The 20,967-nt window shown below is 36.4% G+C and overlaps 1 protein-coding gene across 1 annotated transcript in view; it reads left to right on the forward strand.

Annotated features, from left to right (window-relative positions):
* Positions 1-20,967, forward strand: part of SCEL (sciellin) — a 132,332-nt gene that overhangs the window by 100,866 nt on the left and 10,499 nt on the right. Inside the window, exons 29-33 of the mRNA XM_043996635.1 lie at positions 3,577-3,639; positions 6,546-6,599; positions 12,939-13,040; positions 15,165-15,236; positions 18,751-18,825. Of these exons, the coding sequence (XP_043852570.1) occupies positions 3,577-3,639; positions 6,546-6,599; positions 12,939-13,040; positions 15,165-15,236; positions 18,751-18,825 (366 nt within the window). The remainder of the gene's footprint in view (positions 1-3,576; positions 3,640-6,545; positions 6,600-12,938; positions 13,041-15,164; positions 15,237-18,750; positions 18,826-20,967) is intronic.

The following is a 20,967-nucleotide window of genomic DNA, read 5'->3' on the forward strand; positions in this document are numbered from 1 at the left end:
TCCCTCTCTCCCCCTCTCCTTTTCTTTCTCCTTTCCTCTCCTTTCTTCCTCTGCAACTTCATATGTGGAAGCATAGCAGCTTCTCATGGAGCGTGATCCCATTCCTGATTGGCTCTAGAGTTTTAACTTGCTTTGCACTTCCCACCTAGTCCAGTGCTGGATTTAGTGAAGCTACCTAAGTGGCTTAGCCTACTGCCATTCAGAACTCTAGAGCTGAAGCACCCTAGTAATAGGGAGTATGGGTTTGTACCACCGCACCCAGCTCTTTTCTCTCTTTTTGAAAGCTGCTTTTAAAATTCCATTTTTCCAGCTAAAATATGTAATGCTTATTTTCTCCAAAGTATTTCTGATGATCTACAGAGGCCAAAGATGTGGCCATATCACTGGAATAAATTCCAAATGTTTACAAGAATAAGAAACAGTCAGGTCCACTGTAATCCTTCTTCTGTTATACAGTTTTACACACATAATCTTGTTTGCTAGGCAACATTTAGATGGGCTTTTATTTTTGGGTGCTTTAAATCACAGTTCTCCCTATCTTTTACCTTAGTGCAAAAGACATGATGTAAATCATGTAGACTTAATTAGACAAGGAAAATTTACTTTTACACCCCAAGTAACTTGGAAAGTTTATGAGTGGTCTGAGCTGCTTGGATTGGATTGTCAAAGCTAGTTGATGACATCAATCAGGCTGAAAAACATTAATGTCGGGGCAGCTAGATGGCACAGTGGTTAAAGCACTGGCCCTGGATTCAGGAGTACCTGAGTTCAAATCCAGCCTCAGACACTTGACACTTACTAGCTGTGTGACCCTGGGCAAGTCACTTAACCCCCATTGCCTGCAAAAAAATAAAAAAAATTCAAAACAATAATGTCCTTGATTTGTTTTCTTCACTCATCATGTCTTTTCTTCCTTACTCTTATACTAATAATATAATTTTGTTTTGTCTTATTTTCTTTAGATTCAGGTCATAAAGTGCATTCTACTTGTTTGATATGCTTCATGTTTAGATAAAGCAAGATCTATTAGACCACTGGTAAAAGATCCTATTGAACCCTTTTAATACTGCATGGTGCTATTTTTGGTGATAATCTATTAGGAAGAAAGGGTATAATCCCATTTTTATATAGCTCCCTCTTGATTACTGAAGGATGGGTTTTCTCCATCGTAGCTGGGTAGCTGGTTGGTTTCTCTCCCCTCTCACTCGGGTCCCTTTTGATGATTTATTTCACTATCTGTCAACATCTCTACTGAAGAGTAAGGGAAAGAGAAAAGAAAGGAGAAATGTATGTTACTAAACTGTAACACTTCCCAAACTACTTAGAGAAACCAGAAGAGTGCCGCTGTTGCATTGATTATGTTTTCTCCCCTAGCACACTGACTGCCTTCAAGATCACTTATAATGGTTTCTGTGTAGTAAAATGTATACAAATCAACTAGAAAGAGCTCTGGATTTGGAGGCAAGAAACTGGCTTTTTGAAATAGCTTTGTTACTTACAGGGTGTGTGATTTGGGGGCAATTCACTTCTACTCTCCGAACTTATTTCCTCATCTGTAAGACTGGGTAATACATGAACTGCCTAGGGCAATGGATTGTTCTAAGCAAAACACTATAAAACTCTATGTCATAGAATTGTTATTATAACTTCTATGAATAGAAGCTTAATTTGAATATTGGAGGTTTAGAATTAATACTACCAGATTTTTCCCTGAAATAATTTTTTAAAAAATGAAAACAAGTTGAGAACTATCTTTACATGTAATGGAAAAAAATAAAATACCTCATACATTAAAAAATGAAAACATAAAATAATATATTATATGTAATTATGTATTGCACATAATTATATATTACATATAGTTATGTTGAACAATTATGTACAATTATACATTATGCTATTTTATATTTAAAATACTTTTAAATAACTATATTTTATATATAATATAAAATAAATTAAATAAAACCAACAAATAAATAATAAATAAAATTGAGATATTAATTGTGTGTACATGTACATATTAAATTCTATCAGCATAAGCAAGCAAATTCCATTAAAAACTTCCAAATGTGTGTTTAATAAAATAAATACTCATAATTAATTAACTGGTGCAACCTATATCAAGTATATTTAAACACAGGATTGAAACCTAGAACCATTAGAAAAAAAGATAGTAACCTTGGAAGAAATAGAGATAGAGATAATTCCAGAGTTAGAACCCAGAGACAACAGTAGAGACTTGTCCTCCTATAAAATGGTGATGTATTGTAGCCCTACAGCCTTAGATTCCTATGATACCTAATATTTATACAGCATCATAATATCTGCAATATATTCTGCATGTATTATCTAACTACAGATATATGGGTGCTTACTAATGCATCAATTTAACTTGGTGCTTCATAGACTTTTTGGTTTTGCCTATCAAGACTGATACAAAGTTATCTGTCAATGGATTCAATATTTGATGTAGTATAGTGATTCTGTTTCTCCATTTATTCTCTATCAGACTTTGATTCAACTCTCAAATGGACACTATGTTTCAGGTTATATAAACTCTGATGGAAGCCTCTGATATGACCCTGGAATGTTTCCTTACCTGGCTATTTCCTTTATACCCAGTTTCTCCTGATTAAATTGCACTCTTCCTCTTCCCCCAAACCATCAGTATCCTCAAGTCTGCTCATCTGGATTTTTAAGCCCACAAAAATCTTATTTATTTTACTGGTAACTCTGGTCTTTTGCATCATAGACATTACCAAATTTACTCCACCCCAACCCTGCATTGAACCTTTCCCTGTAACAAAGAACAATAGTTAAGCAAAGGCAACCAATTTCATGACCATTTCTGGCATTATGCCTAACATCTTGCCCATGGTCTCCCTTCTTCCTATGAAGATATATATATATATATACACACACATATATACATATATGTGCACATATACATATATAATTCTTTAATTATAATTTCTCAGTGTTTATTTACAATAACATAATTCCTATGATACATAAAATTGATACAGCATTCATTGTAAGATTGCCTTGCTAAATTCACTCTGACTTGGTTCATGCAAGTGTTCACATGTTTCTTTCAATTTCTCATATGCAGAATTTGTTACAGTGCTATAGAGAGCTGGCTACAAGTCCCACATCTGACACATTCTGGCAATGAAACCCTGGGCAAATTAGTTGACCATAAGTTACAGAGAATATAAATTGCAGACCCTAAGTTATAGACTATAAGGTGACCTGTGTTGATAGGAAGAGTTACTTCATCCAGGAATTTCCTGTACTGATGCAGAGTCCGGTGCTATCCTCATAAAGAGATTGTCCAGTTACTACTGTGTTGGGGTGGAGGAAGGGAAGGGGTTAAAAAGGTTGGGAAGACATATGTGCTTATGTCATTTAAAGCAAATTCCAAGATTACATACTGTTATATAAAGTTTTTTGTTCTTCTTACCAGAGTAACAGATCATGCCAATTACTACTTGTGTGACCTTTGGTTCAAAAGGCTATTTTCTTATAATTCAGAGGTGAATCTAATATATTATGAATTGTTTTTTATTCCCATAGAGACCAGGACCTTGACAATTACATTGAAGTAAATTCTAATGGATATCACAAGAAGAATCAAGGGTAAGGCCAAGTATAATTTCCCTAATTCCTTTTATTTTTTTTTTTATTTTTTGGTGAGGGAATTGGGGTTAAGTGACTTGCCCAGGGTCACATAGCCAGTAAGTGTTAAGTGTCTGAGGCTGGATTTGATCTCAGGTTCTCCTGACTCTAGGGCTGGTGCTCTAGCCACTGTACCACCTAGCTGCCCCTTCCCCCATTCTTTTTAAATTCTATATGTGAGCATATTAAATCAATTTACTTGTTGATCGCCCTTTTATAAGAATTTCAGGAGAATTGAATTGCTATCATAGATTTAACATCGAAAGGGATTTTAAAAAATTTATTTATTTATCTATCTACCTATCTATCTATCTATCTATCTATCTATCTATCTATCTATCTATCTATCTATCTATCTATCTATCATCTATTTATTTACTTACTTACTTACTTACTTATTTTCTGTTTTTAGTGGGGGTTTTTTTGGGGGGGTGGCAATGATGGTTAAGTGACTTGCCCAGAGTCACTCAGCTAGTAAGTGTCAAATGTCTGAGGTCAGATTTCAACTCAGGTCCTCCTGAATTCAGGGTTAGTGCTTTATCCACTGTGCTACCTAGCTGCCCCTTGGGGTTTTATTTTAAGGATAAGAAAAATGATTCCCAGAGAGGCAATGTGATTTGCCCAAGGTCATGCAGCTCGGATATGTAAGTGACAGAACTGGAAGTTTAGACTTCAAATTCAATACTCTTTCAACTACACAATATTAAGTGCTTAGTATGTGCCAAGCATTGTGCTAAGTGCTGGATATACAAGTAGGAAAAGTCCAGATAATTCCTGTTCTCAAGGAGTTCACACTCTAATTGGAAAAGACCAAAAAGACAATAAATCACTCATCTTACATGGGGTGGGGGTAGGAAGAATCCTTAATAGTTGATATACAAATCCAAAGGAAACAGCTTAAAATTCAATTCCAATTTTGACTGAATTTGTGACTCAGGACCCTTCTGCTTACTGTAAAAGGCATCATGCAAATTGAGTGTATTTGGGATAAAAAGCTCCTAGGCTGTGAAGGTTTATTTTTACATACTGCCGCTTGATGTGTTTGTAGCAGTGGCAGAAAGCACTATGGGATACACCTCTTAGATTCCTCACCCGAGTAGATGTCATGAATCCCTCACAGCAACAAAACAAGATACTCTTTCAGATATTCTTTATGCATCTGGGACGTTGTTTTAAAATTCCTGAACTTCGTTTGCTTCCAAATGAAGGTAGTAGTGTAGATTATGTAGTTGGTGGGTTCAACAGACAATTTAAATTAGGGAGGAATTAATTTCTTGTCGGTATCATAGCAACTGTGAGTGCCACCTGGTACCAAAAAAAAAAATTAAAAAATAAAAAACCAACCCAAATCCCCAAACCCCAACAGCCTTCTACCCCTCCCCCCACCCACTCCTCTTCCTAGTCTGTGAAACTATGTTTAGGCAAAGGACATACATAGGGAATATGTATACATAACAAAAGAATGAGGAAAGGAATGGAAACCTCTTTCTTATAATGTTTACAAAATCTTCCCAGGCCCAATAGCTCTTTTCATCACCACAGTGCAGTGGAAGAAGAAATAAAACACACCACTGAACTTGGGGTCATAGGACCTTAATTTAAATCCTGACCTTCAGCACATCATATGGCCACTCTGGACCTCAGTTTCCTTATTTGTAAAATTAAGGAATTGTAGATGATGACCACTAAGCTATCTTTCAGCTCCAGATTTATGATCCTATGTTCACTCCTTTCTAATTTCAAGATTTCTTTCCTCCTTTCCCCCCAGAGCCTCAGGAAGATCATTCTTCTAGTGGGATATTTTTATGGCTGGGAGAGGGGGGAAAATGTATTTTTATGAGTGTTTCTTCTATAAGCACTGTCTTGGGAACTTAGTAGAGGGAATGTATTAGCTTCTATTATGAAGCAGCTTTACATAAAAGTGGAAGGTATCTGCTTAGGTACTAAAAATTTTAATGGGTGCTACGAAGACCCTCGGAGCTCCCAGTTTCCCTACTGGCTTGTCAGAGTGCCTGAAATTCCATCATTGGAGATTATTTCCTTTGGATGAAGCTTCAGGGTCTGAAAATCCATGTTAAAATTCAAATGCCTAGAGAAGGATAATACAAGGAGGCTTATCAGTCATTAATACCCAATCTATGGATTATTATTATTTTTTTTTTTGGTGAGGCAATTGGGGTTAAGTGACTTGCCCAGGGTCACACAGCTAGTAAATGTCAAGTGTCTGAGGCCGGATTTGAACTCAGGAACTCCTGAATCCAGGGCCAGTGCTTTATCCACTGTGCCACCTAGCTGCCCCTCCATATCAATTTCTAATCAAAAGTTAGACAGTAAAATACTTTGGGCATGAGACATCTTAACTTTAGGGGAAAATTGGACCCTAGGCTAGAAAGAGAAATCCAAGTCTTGAAAAAAAGAGGTCAAGGTGGGGTGTACCCTTGAGTTAGTCTTGCATCAGAGGTTTACTCATTTCCATCTCTCTTTCCCCCCTGCCTTAGTTTCTATCCCTGTGAAAAACAATAACCACAGCTTCGGTATATAGAGTGCTTTAGAGTTTATAAAATGTTTTGCATATATAAACTCATTTGATCTAAATAAATGTCTGTAAATAGCAGAAACATTATTCTTCACATTTTATAAATGAGGAGACATACTCAGAAAGGGTAAGAGGTTTGTTCAAAGTCACACAGAAAGTCATGAGAATTGGCAGGGTTAAAACTACATCTTTTGATTCCAAATCCAGAGGTTCTACCTACTATACCATCTGATGCTTTCCAATCAAAGAAATGAAAGGTGGAAAATGATTCAAAGTAATGTGATCACTTATTCATGGATGTTTCTCAGTTAGTAATTTCTCATTCTTACAGAGACCCTGACAATCTCATAGATGTAAACCCCAACACATACAATAATGCAAAACGGTGAGTTTTAAGGCAATCTTTTATTCCTCATGCAAAAGAGAAAATTATAAAGATATGGTGCTTACCTATTGAACTTATACTAGAGATTTCCTTTCAGTAAAGAGGTGATCAGGAAATAAGCTTAGAGAATATATTAGCACCTCAGAAAAGCTGCATATGTGGTGGTACATACATATACTATCTCCATCAGTAAAGATCACAACCTCTCCATGCCTTAGTAGATGGTTCTCATGAGTCACTGCTTTAAAAAAACTCTTCACTTTGTGGCCAGCCACTAAGTAACTTGACTGGTTCTTGAACCATAGTCATAGAACCATTCCCATTCCCATATCTGAAGCCCTTCCAGCTTACAAGATCTGCCAGTTTGTGCTCTGTTGGCACAATCTGACATGCTTATTGCCCTTTCATTGTGAGTCATCAAAATAGGACCTGAATACATGAAATTATTATTATTATTACTAATATTTGTTATTGTTTTTCAGTTGTTTCAGTAATTCTCCATTCTTCATAAACCCATTTGGGGTTTTCTTGGCAAAGACACTGGAGAGGTTTTCCATTTCCTTCTCCAGTTAATTTTACAGATGAGAAAACTGAGGCAAATAGGACTAAGTGACTTGCCCAGGGTCACACAGCTATGTGTGATGAAAGATTTGAACTCAGGAAGATGAGTCTTCCTGACTCCAGGTCTAGCACTCTATCCATTGTGCCACCTAGTTGCCTGAAATAGTAATAATAACATTTATTTTACTTTAAGAGTGTGAAGTACTTTCCTCAGAAGAACCCTCTGAGGTTGATAATGAATGTATTATTATCCATATTTTAAGGATAAGGAAACTGAGGTTCAATTGGTTTAGTGAGTTTCCTATAGTCACATAGCTACTAAATAGAAGAGGCTGATCTAAAGTCCATCTTCTGGCTCTTCTATACCAAAATAAATCAAGCTACTGCCATAGACCAGGCTGTTAAACTGAAATATTAATCTATACTTTGCTACATGAGACAGCGAATTGTATTGGAAAGTGAATTCCAAATTCAATTCAGTCCCTGATGCTTATTCATTATGATACTGTGAGCAAACTATCGAGTCTCCTGAATCTAATTTTCCTCATCTCTAAGAAAAAGACAAAATAACAAATGTTCTACGTGTTGTATTTTGTATGCTTGTGTATGTGTGATTGCTCCAAGGCTAGCTTTTTGTAACCTGGAGAAGTCCTACAACATATAAAATGTTCTTAGATCACAAATAATTATGTAATCAGTCAGTAAGTCAATTAGCCTGCATTCAGTGCCTTCTATGTGCAAGGCACTATGCTAAGGGCTGGGTATAAAAGAAAATGAGGGGATAACCCAATTCCTCCTTTTAAAGCATCTAATGGGGGAGAGAACATGCAAACTATGTGCAACTATGCACAAACAAAATATAAACAGGTTAACTTGGAGGTTGGAGGGGAATGGTAGACTCAGAAAAAAGACACTGGGAAAGGCTTCTGGTAGAAGGTGAGACTTTAGTTGAGACATGAAGGAAGCTAGCGAACCTCACAAGCAGAGATGTGAAAGGAGAGTGTTTCAGGCATGGGGTGGGGGGAACCAGCCAAGGAAAACTTTCAGTCAGAAACTGGAGTATCATTTTTGAGGAATAGCAAAGAGACACGTATCTCTGGATCTCAGAGCAAGGGAAGTTAGGTGTGAGAAGACCGGAAAGATAGTAAGGGACCTGGTTAGGAAGGGCTTTGAAAATAGGTAGGGGGGGCAGCTAGGTAGCACAGTGGATAGAGCACCGGCCCTGGATTCAGGAGGACCTGAGTTCAAATCCAGCCTCAGGCATTTGACACTTACTAGCTGTGTGACCCTGGGCAAGTCACTTAACCCCAATTGTCTCATCAAAAAAGAAAAAAAGAAAGAAAGAAAGAAAAAGAAAGTAGGTAGGACTGAATATCTGTTTTCAAATATGATGCATTAGGAATAACTTTAAATCTACTTTCAAAAATAAAGAACTTCTTCTAAAGTTATATGATTAATGATCTGTTTTGAATGATTGGAGAGAAAATATTCCATAGAGATATTATCAGCTTTCTAGGCTAAGGAAAGTAGTTCAGGCATATAAGAATTTCATAGCAGTATAACTATGATGGAAACCTCTTATTTTTTGTGAAATTAATGAGAAATACTGTGGGGAAATAAGGGACTCGTTTTGACAGCTCTTTCAGAGCTTCGCCATACAATTTTCAAAGAGAGTTTACTTTGCCTAGGGACTGCAAGATGTGGCCACCTAACATGCATTCAAAGGCTTAATATTCAATGGCATTCTGGAGATTTAAGGTGCCGTACTTGGATTTAAGCCGCATAGGGTTGCTATTTATGAAATCAAAATAACACCATGTAGTGGAAGCAGTTTTTAGTTCAACCTAGGAAAGAAGGGAGGCACCACATAAAAGGAATGCCAAATTAAAGTCAGAGATGTGGGTTCTACCCCAACTCTGCCTCATTACTTCACTGACCTTGGGCAAGTCTCAATCTCCTTGGACCATACCTCCTCAATGGCAAATTGAAAGGTTAGACTAGATCACCTCTAACTTCCTATCCAGTTCTTTTTTTTTTTTAGTGAGGCAATTGGGGTTAAGTGACTTGCCCAGGGTCACACAGCTAGTAAGTGTTAAGTGTCTGAGGCCGGATTTGAACTCAGGTACTCCTGACTCCAGGGCCGGTGCTCTATCCACTGCGCCACCTAGCTGACCCACTTTCCGTCCAGTTCTAAACACATCAACCTATAATCCTATGAACTGAGTTAAAATCTTGTTTCTGCTACTTGCTACCTGGATCACCTTGGCAAGTCACTTAACTTCTTTGAGCCTTAGTTATGGGTTTCACTTTTGTTGAGTCCTTTTTCAGTTCTGTCTGACTCTTTATGATCCCATTTGGGGTTTTCTTGGCAAAGATACTGAAGCTATTTGCCATTTCCTTCTCCAGCTCATTTTACAGATTCAGAAACAGGCAAACAGGGTTAAGTGACTTGCCGAGGGTCACACAGCTTATTAAATGTGTAAGGCCAGATTTGATCTCATAAAGATGAGTCTTCCTGATTCCAAGTTCAATCCATTGTGCTAACAAGCTGTCTTTATGGGTTTAACAAGATGATTTCTAAGGTACCTTCTAACTCTAAATTTGTGATTCTATGAACCTCCAACAAACAGAGCTTTTCAATAATGGAAAGGATTAGTTCCCAGTCCCTGGAGGGATTCAAGTAGCTATAAGTTAACTACCAAAGGGTACTGTGGTAGAAAACCTTTTAACCTGTGGCAAATTGGACTAAATAAAGAACTGCTTCCCTTTTCTGATTCCCCCCTTAATGATGGTACCTTCTCTTTATTGATTTTCTCCACCATATTCTCTATTGTAGCTTGTTAGTGTTAGTTATTTAAGTTACTTAACCCCGTTGGCCTCAGTTTCCTCATTTGTAAAATGAGCTGGAGAAGGAAGTGGCAAACCACTCCAGTATCTTTGCTGTGAAAACTCCCAGATGGAGTCATGAAAAGTTGGACATGATTGAAAGGACTAAACAGCATTAGTTGTTTGCATAGTTTCTGCCTTTAGATTGTGAGTTCCTTGAGAGCAGCAACTATCTTTTGCTTTTCTTCTCAACCCTAGTGCTTAGCACAGTTCTTAGCACAGAGTTGGTGCTTAATAATGCTCTTGTTGACTGCCTGGTTCCCTTTCCATCCTCCACATAGCTGCCAGATTGATGTTTTGATGTTTCTATCCCTACCCCCAACACACACACACACACACACACACACACACACACACACACACACACACACACACACACACATACACACAATCTTCAATGCCTTCCCAGTGACACTAGGATAAAATGCAAAACCCTCAGCCTGGAATTTAAAGACCTTTGCCATCTGGCTCCCACCAATTTCTTCTTCTTCTTCTTCTTCTTCTTCTTCTTCTTCTTCTTCTTCTTCTTCTTCTTCTTCTTCTTTTTTTAGTGAGGCAGTTGGGGTTAAGTGGCTTGCCCAGGGTCACACAGCTAGTAAGTGTTAAGTGTCTGAGATTGGATTTGAACTCAGGTACTCCTGACTCCAGGGACAGTGCTCTATCCACTGCACCACCTAGCTGTCCCACCCACCTATTTTTTTTTTACAAGCTTCCTATTTCACATTGTTACTTTTCAAATATTCTCTTTCATTCAAATGGGTATGCTGACTCTTCTCCAAGCAATTTCTCTTCATCTGTACAAGTAGTCCTTAGTGTCTGAAATGTGTGCCTTCCTATCCATTGCATTAAAGAAGTCCTACAGATCAGGTACATGATCTCCTACATAAGCCCTTTTCTAGTCCACCAAGTTCTTAGCACTCTCTCCCTCTTGAAATGGTTTTATATTACTCTGCCCTGCCATGCCCTCCCCCACCAATTTGTGTATATATTGTATCCAGTAAGTAGAAGATAAACTCCTTGAGGACAGGAAATAAGTTCATTTGGGGGGTTTTTGTCTTTAAATCCACAGTGTCTTGCCAATAGTAGGGTCTTGATAAATGTCTGTCAAATTGAATTGAAAGAATATGATTATATTCTTGTTCCCTATCATACTCAAAACACGTTGAGTGCTGGGGTTCAGAATGGGAAACCTATATAGATGTTGTCCTTTTATAGATTTCAAAAAAGATCGACTACTTTAGATTTTTTAAAAACTGTTATGAAAATCAAAATTTTTATCATGCTATTGTAGGAAATCCCATTGTAGACATGACAGTTAAATGATGTGGTTTAAAATAGGCTTCTCTGCTTTGAAATGTAATTCAAGACTAATTTGGTAATCTTTAGCAAAAAGCTAAATGTGTCTTTAGACTTTGTTCTTTAAAGTCTTCTTTTAACCTATAACTTAATTATTTGGGGTATGTTTAACAATAGCAAGCATTTGACCAACTTATGGAAAATTCCTAACACTGTTGGATGAATAAAATTAAATTTCCTGAAATGGAATGGATCTTGCAATGATCTTAGAACAGTTTTTATAAGCCCAATAATTTTGCTTTTTTGGTCAGCTAAATGCAGTGGATAGAATGCTGAACCTGGAGACAGGGAGACTCATCTTCCTCAGTTCAAATCTAGTTTCAGACACTTACTACTATATGACCCTGGGCAAGTAACTTAACCTTGTTGGCCTCAATTTCCTCAACTGTAAAATGAGCTGAAGAAGGAAATGGCAAATCACTCCAATATCTTTGCCAAGAAAATCCAAAACGGGGTCACAAAGAGTCAGAAAATTGAAAAATCACAACAAGAACAATTTCATTTTCTCATAATTTAAAGGTCATTCTGATATAGATACATGCATGTGCTCATGTAGTAACTTTCTTCAGGCCAAAAAAACTTGTAATTTCAGAGAAATCTTGGCTATGGACAGGTATTTCTTTTCTTCTTTTGGAGCCATGCAAGAATTAAAAGAAAAGTCTATCTGGGAATAAGTGCAGATAAAGATCTAAACTATTTTCTGTGTTTTTTCCAATATTCTTTTATCAGAGTTTAGCTAGCCTTGAGAAGGAAGAGGAGCTAAAGCTTTGAACTCTTCTTAGATTAATAATTTTTTCAGATACCCAGAAATAAAACTAAATGTTCCTAAATCCTGCTAAGCCTGCCGGTATTTTTAGAGATAAAAAATATAGGTCTGAGTTCTGCAGGCATAAAAATGTTGACCTTAATTTATGACAAGATGGAAGATGAAGATTCTAAAAGGAAGTCTTTGGATCCTTTTCATGAAACTGATCGACTGTCTTAAGGCATTGTACCTTGGCAGCTTTCTGAAATGTCACAACTTGGGGGAGGGGAGGGTGAAGCAATCACAGAAACCAATCTTGGACTTTTTTCCTTCTTGATAAAAGATAGAATTAGGGAATGTAGTTAACACTTTCAGAATAGAAAGTGTTACCTAGAAAAATAATGGTTGCAAGTGTAGTAATAAGGAACAAGAGGAGTACATAGTTTCTAGGAGTGTCTATCTGTGGTTAAGCAGCCAAGTATATCAAGGGTTCCTTGTATTGCTAATAATCTTTTTGTTTGCATAGTTAAAAACAAAAACCTTCAGGGGCAGCTAGGTGGCACAGTGGATAAAGCACCAGCCCTGGATTCAGGAGGACCTGAGTTCAAATCCAGTCTCAGACACTTAACACTTACTAGCTGTGTGACCCTGGGCACGTCACTTAACCCCAATTGCCTTACCAAAAAAAAACCAAAAAACAAACAAACAAAAACAACAACCTTTAAGTGTGTTTGGTTTTTAAATGGGTCTTTGTGTCTGGGTTTAGTTTTGTTTTGTTTTGTTTTGTTTAGGCTAGAGGAACACACCGATGCATCTACCAATGTCCAACACAACCAGTCCAGCATAAACACAACTTATTCTCATGAAACCAGGACATCTCCCAGGTACGCTATGTATTTGAAGTAAAAAAAATTAAACAGCTTCTCTCCCATTTTAAAAATCTAACCTTCATATAGCTTTTCCCTTGCAGAACTTTCCCATTTTATCAGGTAATTCTTTTTTATTTTTTTATTTTTTAGTGAGGCAATTGGGGTTAAGTGACTTGCCCAGGGTCACACAGCTAGTAAGTGTTAACTGTCTGAGTCTGGATTTGAACTCAGGTATTCCTGACTCCAGGGCCAGTGATCTATCCACTGCGCCACCTAGCTGCCACTTTATCAGGTAATTCTAACAGAAGGGTTTTTTATGTGCATAAAATCTTTCAGAAGGGCAATAGGATTAATAATTTGGGCATTGCTATGATGTGGCACAGTGAATAGAGGGCCTCAGAGTCCAAAGGACCTGCCTCTGACACAGAGTAGATATGTGATCATGAATAAGTCACTTAACTTCTCCATGTCCTAGCCAACTCTAGACTATAAGTTGCCAGTCAAGAGCTGATCTTCAGTGGTGGAGAAAGTTTCCATTCCTGGAATTCCCTTTCCAGATGAAATTACCGATTGGTAAAAACCATATGCTATTGTAATAGGAAAGTGTAAAAAATTAAGTTTCAGTATTTCTATAAAAGAACCATAATTATTTGATAATTGAAATATAAATGTTTTGTTTATATTATTCTGTCTAATATGAAAAGATAAAGACAGAAGAAGGGGAGAGACAACATGGAGTGGTGGATAAAGAGATAGTCTTGAAGTCAGGAAGACCTTATTTCATGTCCTGGCTCTGTGCTGTTGTTGTTCTTCAGCTATGTCTCCACTCTTTGTGAGCCCATTAAGGGTTTTCTCTGCAAAGATGCTGTAGTGGTCTGCCATTTCCTTCTCCAGCTCAATTTACAAATGAGGAAACTGAGGCAAATAGGGTTAAGTGACTTGCTCAGAGTCACACAGCTAGTAAATGTCTGAGGCCAGTTTTGAATTCAGGAAGATGAGTCTGTTTCTGTGGCCTTGAGCAAATAACTTAACCTTTAAGTATCCCTCCATACAACTATTTAAGAATATCAGGTACAGAGTAATTACTTATCTGTATTAGTGACGGAATTTCCTTGGGGGTGGGGGGGGCTCTCACTACATTTTTGAAATCTTAGATCTAAACCAAACCAAAAACAAATAAAACACATAAAAGAGAGAGAGACACAGGAAAGCTGAACACTCTAGTATGTAATCTTTCCACTTAATAAGAAAGACAGAGGCAATTATTTCTAATATTTTATTATAAAAACTAAGCTAATAATAGCTCAAATTTGTATAAAATTTAAAGTTTGTAAAGTGCTTTTCTTATAACAACCCTCGAGGTATATGGAAACCCTGTCATTAGAATGGTTAAAAAATTAGGGACCAGAATTTAACATTTTGTTTAAAGTATGATTATGACATTCAACTATTTATTCAATCAACAGACTTAATAGAACACCTATAATAAGGATAATACTAATAACTAGCTTTTACATGGTTCTTTATGGTTTGCAAATTACATATATTATCACATCTACTTTGTAATGGGCAAGGCACTCTGCTACCTGAACCATGAAAATTACAAAGAAAAATAAAAGAGTTTCCTGTCTTCAAAGAGCTTACAGTCTAGTAAATGATAAAAATCAATTTTTAATTATTCATAAAATCCCAGTAAATAGCATAATTTCATGTAATTTTAATTAGTATTTTCCTTTAGATATAAAAATCTGTGTGGGGGGAAGTGTTATTGGGAAATATGATGAGGATAACAGAATAAAAAGAAATATAAAAAGTCAAAGTAATTATTAATCAAATTCTTAATGTCTTTACTCACATGTGAGACAAAAGATTCTTGAGAATAATGTCCAGTTTTAAACTTGACACTTTAGAAATGTGGAAGTATAGATTATCGGAATAAAAACACTGATAATGAATTTAGGGAGTGGTCAGTTAATATAACCTTTACATTTAAATAAAAAATAGTTTAAAAGAAGTAATACCTATGAATAAATTACATTTTGTATTAAATTTTACCAAGTAATAACTAGTTATTCAATAGCCTGTTATTATTACTCTTCTTGTAAATAAACTTTTTAAAAATGAAGTTAAAAAATGTTTGTATTTCAGCTATAATACTCGAACCAGGTACTCAAGTCCAAAGGACAGTGTTGTGTACACAAGGACATATGTGGAGAATAGGTATTGGAAAATTATCTCAAATATTTCCCTATTTAAAAAATAATTTTGAAATCATCTATGTTTAAAAGTAGAAGTTGTAATCTTCAGGTATGATGCTACTAGTGTGAAGAATATTTACTTATATTTTGAATGCTGGATGCATAATTATATTTAATGTTCAAAATATTGAATTATCCTGGGAAAGGCTAATATATTTTAATTTTAATAGCACAACATATGTATATACATATACATATACATATACTTATACATATATACATACACATACATATACTTATACACATACACATACATATACATACACACACATTATATATATATATATATATATATACTTATTTTACACACATACACACACAAGAAAGACAACATGACATAGTGGGCAGCCTTAGAGTGTGGAAGACCTCGGTTCAATTTTTTTTTTTTTGGTGAGGCAATTGGGGTTAAGTGACTTGCCCAGGGTCACACAGCCAGTGTTAAATGTCTGAGGCCGGATTGGAACTCAGGTATTCCTGAATCCAGGGCCGGTGCTCTTATCCACTGTGCTATCTAGCTTCCCCAACCTCGGTTCAATTTTGACCTCTGACACATGCTAGCTGTGTAAACACTGGGCAGTTCACCTAAATTTTTCTAAAATTATATAAATTTTTAAAATAGCCACTTATATAAAATTTATATATTTATGTGTGTATATGTACACATGCATACCCACACACATACACTACAGATGGCTGTTGAAATTTGGTGGAGGGAATTTCCACACAAGAAGCTTTCTACACTAATGAAATAACAGAACCAGACTAGAGAACAATTTTTAAAAGCCTATCATATATATGTTTATTGTTTAAATAGGTATTTATACCTATGTGTATACACATATATACCTCTACATACATACATATATACAGACATACAGACATACAGACATGCACACACACAATTTGTTTATACATACATATGGGGTACACTTGCCATTTGAAAGTTCTCAAATAATTTTCACATGTTTATTTATAGTATCATATATTTTTGAAATTCTGGAGTCCCCAAGTATCCTAAGAATAATTATATTTGGATTAGGAGTTTCCAGATGCTATTAATTGCCTGCTGTGTTGGGTGCCACAGGAACTGCTTCCAACACTTTCCCCATTAGAGCTCTAGGGATTATAGGGTGATGTAATGAGATGACAAATTGAAGAGACATATGTAGTACACATATTGATTATCTCCTGCTGTTTAAAACAGTTTCAAAGAGGAAATCCTCTCTTTTTGGCTCTTGACTATGGATCACACGAAAGGCTATACTAGAAGGATGATCTAGAGTGACTCCCAGTAGGGTCAAAGGTCGGTGAAGTATATCACAGGAAGCTTTCCTAGTCAATGCATTCTTTTTTTGGTAAGGCAATTGGGGTTAAGTGACTTGCCCAGGGTCACACAGCTAGTAAGTGTCAAGTGTCTGAGGCTGGATTTGAACTCAGGTCCTCCTGAATCCAGGGCCAGTGCTTTATCCACTGTGCCACCTAGCTGCCTGCTAGTCAACACATTTTAAAAATACATGACTACATATGCACATATGCACATGCATGTATATGTATACTCCCACATATATAAAACCACATCACTGTTTAAAAGGTTACCTAAGTGATTCCAGCTATCTTTAATTGAAAAGATAAAAAAATCCATAGCAAATTTCAAAATAACAAGTTGATAAATATGCAAGAAATTAAAATATATTTATACAGATCTAAAGTAACCATGAAAAGCAAGTAACAGTTCAAATAACAGGAAAAAGAATAAAAACATAATAATTTTGACATTTTCTGGTTAATCACACAATAATTTAAAATATAACTACCTTCTATTAGCCTCTCACGCCAGATGAGATATTGATTTAAAAGCATTTTTAAAGAAATTCCATGTCAAACAATCTTAAATTTGAGTTAAATAAAACAACTTTTTATTTTGAATTCAAGAATAGACCAATAAATAGAGCATTGACAGGCAATTTTTTTTAAATGCCAGCACTATTAGCACCTGAATGACATGAATCTGGTGACCATATTGATGATTGAATCATCTTATGAATACAGTCATCATCATCTTGGAAAAATAATTATTTAGAACATATTGAAAAAAACAAAAAGGTCCAGGATCTACCCCCCTTCCATCCCACCACCACCACTACCTCTGGCTCCCGTAGAGTTCTCAAAGTTGAACCAAAGGAAGTTTTGTGAGACAGCCATTTATCCTTTGTTGCTTTCATTTCAACAGGCACTCTTCACATATCTTTGAATTCTACAGTACAATATAGTGTGAAAAGCATAGGAATGGGAAGAAAAACTTAGTTTCAGCAACAGCTTTGCCTTTAACTAGATCTGTGATGAGGAGGGAGGGGGAATGAAATAGTTCTAAAGGACTATGATGCTGGTATTCTATTATAAATTTGTCACTCTGAATTTATCAAAAACTATCTTGAATTCCCTGTTCTAGCCTTGGTTAACTATGGGAAGAGGGGTAATCCCATGAGTTTAGTTCTACTTCAAATAGCAGCTTTCCCATGGACAGTTTGGGCAAAGAGAGGAATACTAATTATCAAATACTATCCAGGCATAGAGCCTCACTGAGACTTTTGGGCCACCCTGAATTAACAAGCATTGTTAAGGTGTCACTGAATAAGAATGAAACCATTAAGTTTCTGGAATCTAATATCGCTGAGTAAATTGGTTATTTCAGAAGTAAGTATAATCACAATTTATATACATACAGTGCTTAAGGTTTAAAAAAAATTTTTTTTCACAACAACCCTGTGAAGTAAGTAGACTGAGTTTTAGTTTGCCTATTTTAGGGATAAGAAAAATGAAGTTCATAAAGGACTATGAGGAGTTGAGTGATTTGCCCATGGTTATATCACTAGCAAATATCAAAGCTGGGATTAGAACTCAGGTGTATCAAAGCCCAGTAATCTTACTACAACATAATTGGTCAGAATATTTCAAATTTCACTTACCTCCAATGAAGATGGATATTCAAAAGTCAGTCAACAACCATTTATGAAGTAGTTACTATGTGCAAGTTACTATACTTAGTGCAGGGGATACAAAGATAAAACAAATAACTAAAAGATCACCTTGATATAGCAATAAAATTTTTTAAGGTATTAAGAGACTTCAAACATGATTCATTATTTCATTTTGTATCTGTTTTAATTGTTTTCCTCAGGTATTGAGCAAAAAACCCAAAATATTGCTTATTGTTTTGTAACTTGTCTTTTGAACTCCAAGTAGATTCTTGATTCTATATGTACTTTCTCTCTTTATCTTTGTCTCTTTACCACTCTCTGTCTCTCTCTGTCTCTCCCTACCTTTCCCTTTATGAGTGTGTGTGTGTGTGTGTGTGTGTGTGTGTGTGTGTGTGTGTAGATGCACAAACCAATACTAGAGATTCATGTACTTTCAGAATTGCAGGACACCTTGAAGAGTGAACATGGTTCATAGATCTATATTATTTTTGATTATAGCAAATACCCAAAGGATGGCTATGAAGAAAGTATTTCTGGAAAATACATCCAAACAGTTTATTCAACCTCTGATAGGTAAGCATATATTGTACTACATTATATACACATGTGTTATATAGAGTCAAAAGCAGTCAGTCAACCAATCAACTAGCACTTATTAAGTGCTTACTATGTGCAGAACTTTGTGTTAAGCAGTGGGGATACCAAGAAAGGAGGGGAGGGGAAGTCCTTGTTCTGAAGGAATTCACAATCTAATAGATAGCTAATAGTCCAATTAGGCAAAAGCGTGGAGTATGTGAAGAAGAATGTTTAAATCTGGAAAAGAAAATTAGGAGTAGGTTATAAGAGACCTTTAATGTCAAAATATAATTTTTTTCACTGAAGATTCTTGGTCTACATAGTGGTCAGCAACTTTTGGCATGGGTGGCCAAGAGCCAATCAATTTTCAGCACCATACAAGCTGTGTACTACATATATTTCCCCTTCTCACTATTTTTGCAAGTCTCATGCTGCCCTATTTCTAAAAATCTCCTTCTACCATGGCGACATCCTTTGAACAAATTAACATCACCATCTTCTCGCTCCTGAGAGGCAGGGTGGAATAAATATCTGTCTTCCACACTAAGAATACTTGGGTTCAAATCCTGCCTCTGACACATACCAGCTAAGTGACTCTGGACAAGTCATTTAAGTTTTCAGCACTCTAAAAAAAAATCTAAGAATGTAAATTGTAGGGGAGGTGCTAATCTTCATTCATAGAGAGAGTTTCTTTATCCAGGAATCTCCACCCTGATGAAATCAACAGGTCCAGTTTCTATCCTCATCCCAATCCTCTCCCTTGCTGTCATGGTAGAAAGAGCAATTAATCATTTAATTAGTCAACAAGCATTTATTAAGTAATTACTATGCTCCAAACGCTCTGTAGTGTGATATTGGTATTGGAGAAATCCCCAAATTAATGTCTTTTCCATGGTCATTTGCCTCATTGACGAGGCTGGACTCTGCCCATAAAAATATTCCTATTTATATACTAAGTAACTTTCTCTTAATCATACAGGGTGCTTGGTGTTTCTTCTTATTTATCCATGCCCCATGTGAGTCTTATGCCCTTCAGTCAGTTAAAAAATATTAGTGTTCACTCACTATGTGTAATATGTACAGTGGAGAATTATAAAAGGAATAATGAAGCTGCTTCCCTATGTTTAAGTCCTTGCAGTTTATTGGGGGATAATTGTATACATAAAGCTAGAAAATAAATAAGAACACAAACAAAATTAATATAGAGTTTTTGGCTGTGTGCCTGAATGCATAGCAAAATTGTATGCTCTCTGGGTGCATGTCATGCTCATTCAGAAAAACATTTCATCCCTTCCAGGACTCTCTCTGTAGCATTAAAAGAAGTCTATTGAATGGTGCTTGTTTCCCTTCCTGCCATATTCCTCAAAATTAAGAATTTCCCCAAATATCCATGATTTTCTTTTCATGGACTATTAAGGGCTTCAACCCTATTTGGGTTTTTTTGTTGGTTGGTTGGTTTTGGTTTTTGTTTGTTTGGTTGGTTTTGGGGGGGGGCAGGCAAGGGGGGTTAAGTGACTTGCTCAGGGTCACACAGCTAGCAAGTGTCAAGTATCTGAGGCTCGATTTGAGCTCAGGCACTCCTGAATTCAGGGCTGGTGCTTTAACCACTGTGCCATCTAGCTGCCCCCAACCCTATTTGTTTTAATTGAAATCCTCTTGAATGTGTTTCTCTTGTTGATTTGCTCCATATCCAAGAATGACAAGATTCATGAGTTTACTGTGTGCGGTATGAAGCCATTTGGTTCACTGCAAACTAGCCCCTTTCAAACAATTTCTCCTGGTGTTGCTATGAAAAGGTGACCTCTTATTTCCTATTCTAAGGACCCTCTTCGCCACTCCTGAATTCTTAAGTTGCAGTTTTCTCTCCTGTTATTCCATTGTCATAATCTTTAGACAATTAGCAAGTTAATAAGATCATATAATAGTAGTGTGATAAAATAATGGGACTTGGCTGATGCCCAGGGGCCCCCACCTGAAGTTTGATTGGGAATTGATTGAATTGGGTGAGACTGAGAGACTAAGGACCTACTTGTGATGATTAAATCAGGACCACACCTGGTCAGCCCTGAGTAGGGTGTTGTTCTCAGAAGTTGAACCTAGGTAAGGTTGATTAAATTGAGATCACATGTGGCCAAACCT

The sequence above is a fragment of the Dromiciops gliroides genome, chromosome 3 (genome assembly GCF_019393635.1).
Source record: "Dromiciops gliroides isolate mDroGli1 chromosome 3, mDroGli1.pri, whole genome shotgun sequence".
Lineage (NCBI taxonomy): Eukaryota > Metazoa > Chordata > Mammalia > Microbiotheria > Microbiotheriidae > Dromiciops > Dromiciops gliroides.